This window comes from Poecilia formosa, unplaced genomic scaffold (assembly GCF_000485575.1).
Source record: "Poecilia formosa unplaced genomic scaffold, Poecilia_formosa-5.1.2 Scaffold130, whole genome shotgun sequence".
Lineage (NCBI taxonomy): Eukaryota > Metazoa > Chordata > Actinopteri > Cyprinodontiformes > Poeciliidae > Poecilia > Poecilia formosa.
Window position 1 is genome coordinate 63,655 of NW_006800069.1, and position 3,493 is coordinate 67,147.

A 3,493-nucleotide genomic window follows, 5' to 3' on the forward strand; every position below is an offset into this window, starting at 1 on the left:
GGGGACATGTCCCCCCCGTCCCCCCCGCTTCCTAGGCATATACTCGAGTTAAGTTTCACTTTCCAGAGAAATTTCCCGTTTCCATTTGTCAACTTACACACACAGACCGCACGCCAATAATAATAACAGCAGTATGCACAAAAATGGTTTCTTCTGGTACTTTTCTTTTTTATATAGTCGTGCATGTTTTAAAACAAAACTGTAAGTTCACTTACGTCACTCAAGCTTCTTACACAAGGTGTCTGTCGCAACACAAATAAGAAAAAGCAAAATAAAGCCGCATCTTACTGTACCTTTCTGATGTTTGAATGCTGTGCTGGAAAGGTCAGCAGCCACTTTTGTCCCTGAATGAACCGCAGCCTCCTCCGCAGGACCGAAGAAAAATCAGTGTTGCCAACATGGGCGGGTTTCCGCCCAATGGGTGGACATAGCATAGCAGTACATTAAAATTGTGTTTGAACACGTTTGAATGGAGAAAAAAAAAAAAAAAACAGCTTTGGGCGGGTTGTTAAAATCTGGGCTGCTTTTCTCATCATTTGACAGGTTTTGGAAAGTGTTTCAGAGACGATCTTGAAATAGTTATTTTGTTACAGAAGAGTACAAAACTTTTAATAAGCTTTGTTATTGCACTTATCATTTTTGAAATGTCCAGAATAGGTCGAAGGTGACACCGTGAATAATTGTATTATCAACCTTTGATCCAAAGCTCCCGGGAGGATTAAGAAAGATTAATGTGTCATTTCCATCATTTTTTAAATATTTGGAGAATGTTTTCGAAATGGTCTAATCAGTAAAGAAACCTATAAAAAATGTTTCTCGGACTTGAACTTGAAACTAACAATGGAAAGCTACAGTTAGCCGTTATACACCTGATTAGGGTAATATGAGTTATACGTACGTTTTGTTGTTTGTTTGTTCCCCCACCCTTACAGCCCCTTTTGGCAAAAAATGACTTGGGTCATTATTTTTAGGAAGGCGACAATATGCATCTGTCGTGATAATTATTTCCACCGATTACATTGAAGCATTAGAAAGCCTGCTCACGTTCAGTTTAAGTAAAATAAATATTAAACACCCCTTTTCAGAAAAATACCACCACACTTCTTAAACAAGCTTAAAAAACATTATCAGCCACAAAGAACCTTCAAGATTAATTGTAGTTAAACAGTAAAGCAGGCGCATGGTGTACTTTTATTTTTTAGAAACTTTATTCAAATATATTAAAAGGTATGTACTGTATGTCATTTTGTCAAAGTCAACAAACATGGAATAAATGTGCAAAACAACAAAGACTTTTATATTATGTAAAATTAAGATCATTTTACACAACAAAATATAATACACAAAACAGAGAGTGATTATTACATGTATTGTTCTTATATCATGTAATGCTTTTATTACTACTGGTGATAAAAGCATTACATCAACAGAGCTTTTTGTGTCTCTTAAAATACATAAATTTAGTGCTTACTCAAGTTGTTTGTTCACATTTTTCTAATAAAGTTGTACCATAAAGTTTAGATTGAGATACAAATGTGCTTTCAATGTCATAATCTCATTGCAAATAAAAAGCAATAGCAGCTTGAACTGCTTAATAAATTAGGCAAGAGGACTCACACCAAGTGTCATTTTTAACAAAGAAATTACATAACATGCCTATGAATCTTCAAACAAGGTAACAGTGACAATAAACCCTGTCCGTCTTTAAAATAATGTCCCGTTAAAACGAGTAATACTATCACCGAAAGTGCATCAATAATTAGAATGTAGAGTATTTAGAAAAAGCGGCTGTAGGATTTGTAAAGTACCTCAACAAAAGCAGGAATTTAAAATAAAAAGTAGGAAAAAAAGTTTAAAAAAAAAACTGAGGATACCCCTAGTGGCCAAAGCTTACCAATACAGGTTAAGAGTAACAATTCCTATGCGCAGCAGCACAAACAAATCAAGTCTTTGTGTAGAGTTTGTTCTAAAAATATAGTGTTATCTCGAATCAGCACTGGTTCCACGAGATGCTATGCAGCTCATATGAAACATTCCTTTGCTGTTCTGTGTCTGACATGATCATTTCTGCAGATCTGCCAGCTACACATTGATGCTGTAATTTCCACGGTTAGAATCCACTCAAAATGCCCCACCAGGGCAAGTGATGGCACAAAAAAACTGAATATTTAAGACATGTGCAAAGAATAAAAACATTCCTCAAAACTTAAAGCTTTACGATTGCCAATGCCAAATGTTGGGTTGTTTTCACACCTGATAGTCCGATAGACTCGGTTCGATTGCACCATGTGTTACATTTTCAGCTGGTGCAGTTTGCTTTCTCATTGCTCTGTGTCAAATGATCCAAACACTTTGAAGAACCTGTTTCCCCCCACCCCTTCCTGTGGTTGCGATACACCAAGAGTCACTGAAGGAAACGGCACAAAAACCTTGGAAGAAAACCAGTGCACCTACATTCTTCACAAAAAGTGAACCAAAATGGAGCGGCATCAGATTTTAGTGGTTGTAGGATTTCTCTCTCGTCTCTGACAGAAGACCATGAGCCATTTCTCCTTGTAATTGCCCATTTGTTTTTGGTCTATTGACCCAGAATGCCCTGCGCTATAATTTGCTTCCTGCTTTTGGAGTGATCTCACGTCAAATTCAAACCGCGCCAGAGTTCACTTTAACCAAACCAAGACCTAGGTTTTTAGGCAGACCAGAGGTTTTTTTTTGGTCCTTAAGAGTTCAATTGTAGATTTACACCTCCCCAAACTTACCAGACTTTCTAGACAAATAAACTACAGTCGGATTAAAGTGGACTAAACAAGAGCTGGTGTGAACGCACCCTTAATTTGGTGGAAGCATCCTAAATCTACTTCTTTCCTTCATAATAGCCTCAAAACTCTTCTCAATTGCCTCCATCGGACTTTTCGCTCCCTTAGATGCTTCCTGACCCATAACACCACCTCGTACTCCTCCTGCGGCAGCTGCGGTTACTGTGGCGACGCCTGCCACCACTCCGGCAGCCACGACTGCCACCTCACTTCCCGCTACAGTCGCTGCAGGTGCCATCGCTGTTAAGGCTTTCACGCGCTTCATCACTTCAGTGGGATTTTTCACAACTTTCATTACAACTTCCAATAGCGCTGCCACTCCAAAAAATGCCCCCAACAAAGCACCGGTGGCAGTACCCGCTAACTGGGTCAGAAATTCATTAGACACGGATGTTTTAGCCCGCTCCCTGATCTCCTGTGGGGGTAAATCCACTGCCACCTCTCTAATCTGCTTTTCTTCCTTCTGGATCCTTTCTTCTACGTGCTGCAGAACTGCATTGGTGTAGTAGGATCCGTTTTTTTCCACCATCATCTTGTCTACTGTCTGAAGGAACGCCTCCAACTGGACCTGGTTATTCCTGTAATCATCTTGCCCTTCTCCGTTCCAGTGTTTATTATCAAAGACATGGCACCGACCTCCGCACTTCTTCACCAGATTACTCAGATTCTTATTCTTA

The 3,493-nt window shown here is 39.3% G+C and overlaps 1 protein-coding gene across 1 annotated transcript in view; it reads right to left on the reverse strand.

Moving 5' to 3' along the window:
- The window catches only part of LOC103144671 (uncharacterized), a 24,483-nt gene that overhangs the window by 8,562 nt on the left and 12,428 nt on the right, over positions 1-3,493 (reverse strand). The window contains exons 15-17 of the mRNA XM_016676185.1: positions 3,174-3,410; positions 2,859-3,083; positions 294-427 (exon numbers count right to left, since the gene is read on the reverse strand). Coding sequence (XP_016531671.1) covers positions 294-427; positions 2,859-3,083; positions 3,174-3,410 — 596 coding nt within the window. The remainder of the gene's footprint in view (positions 1-293; positions 428-2,858; positions 3,084-3,173; positions 3,411-3,493) is intronic.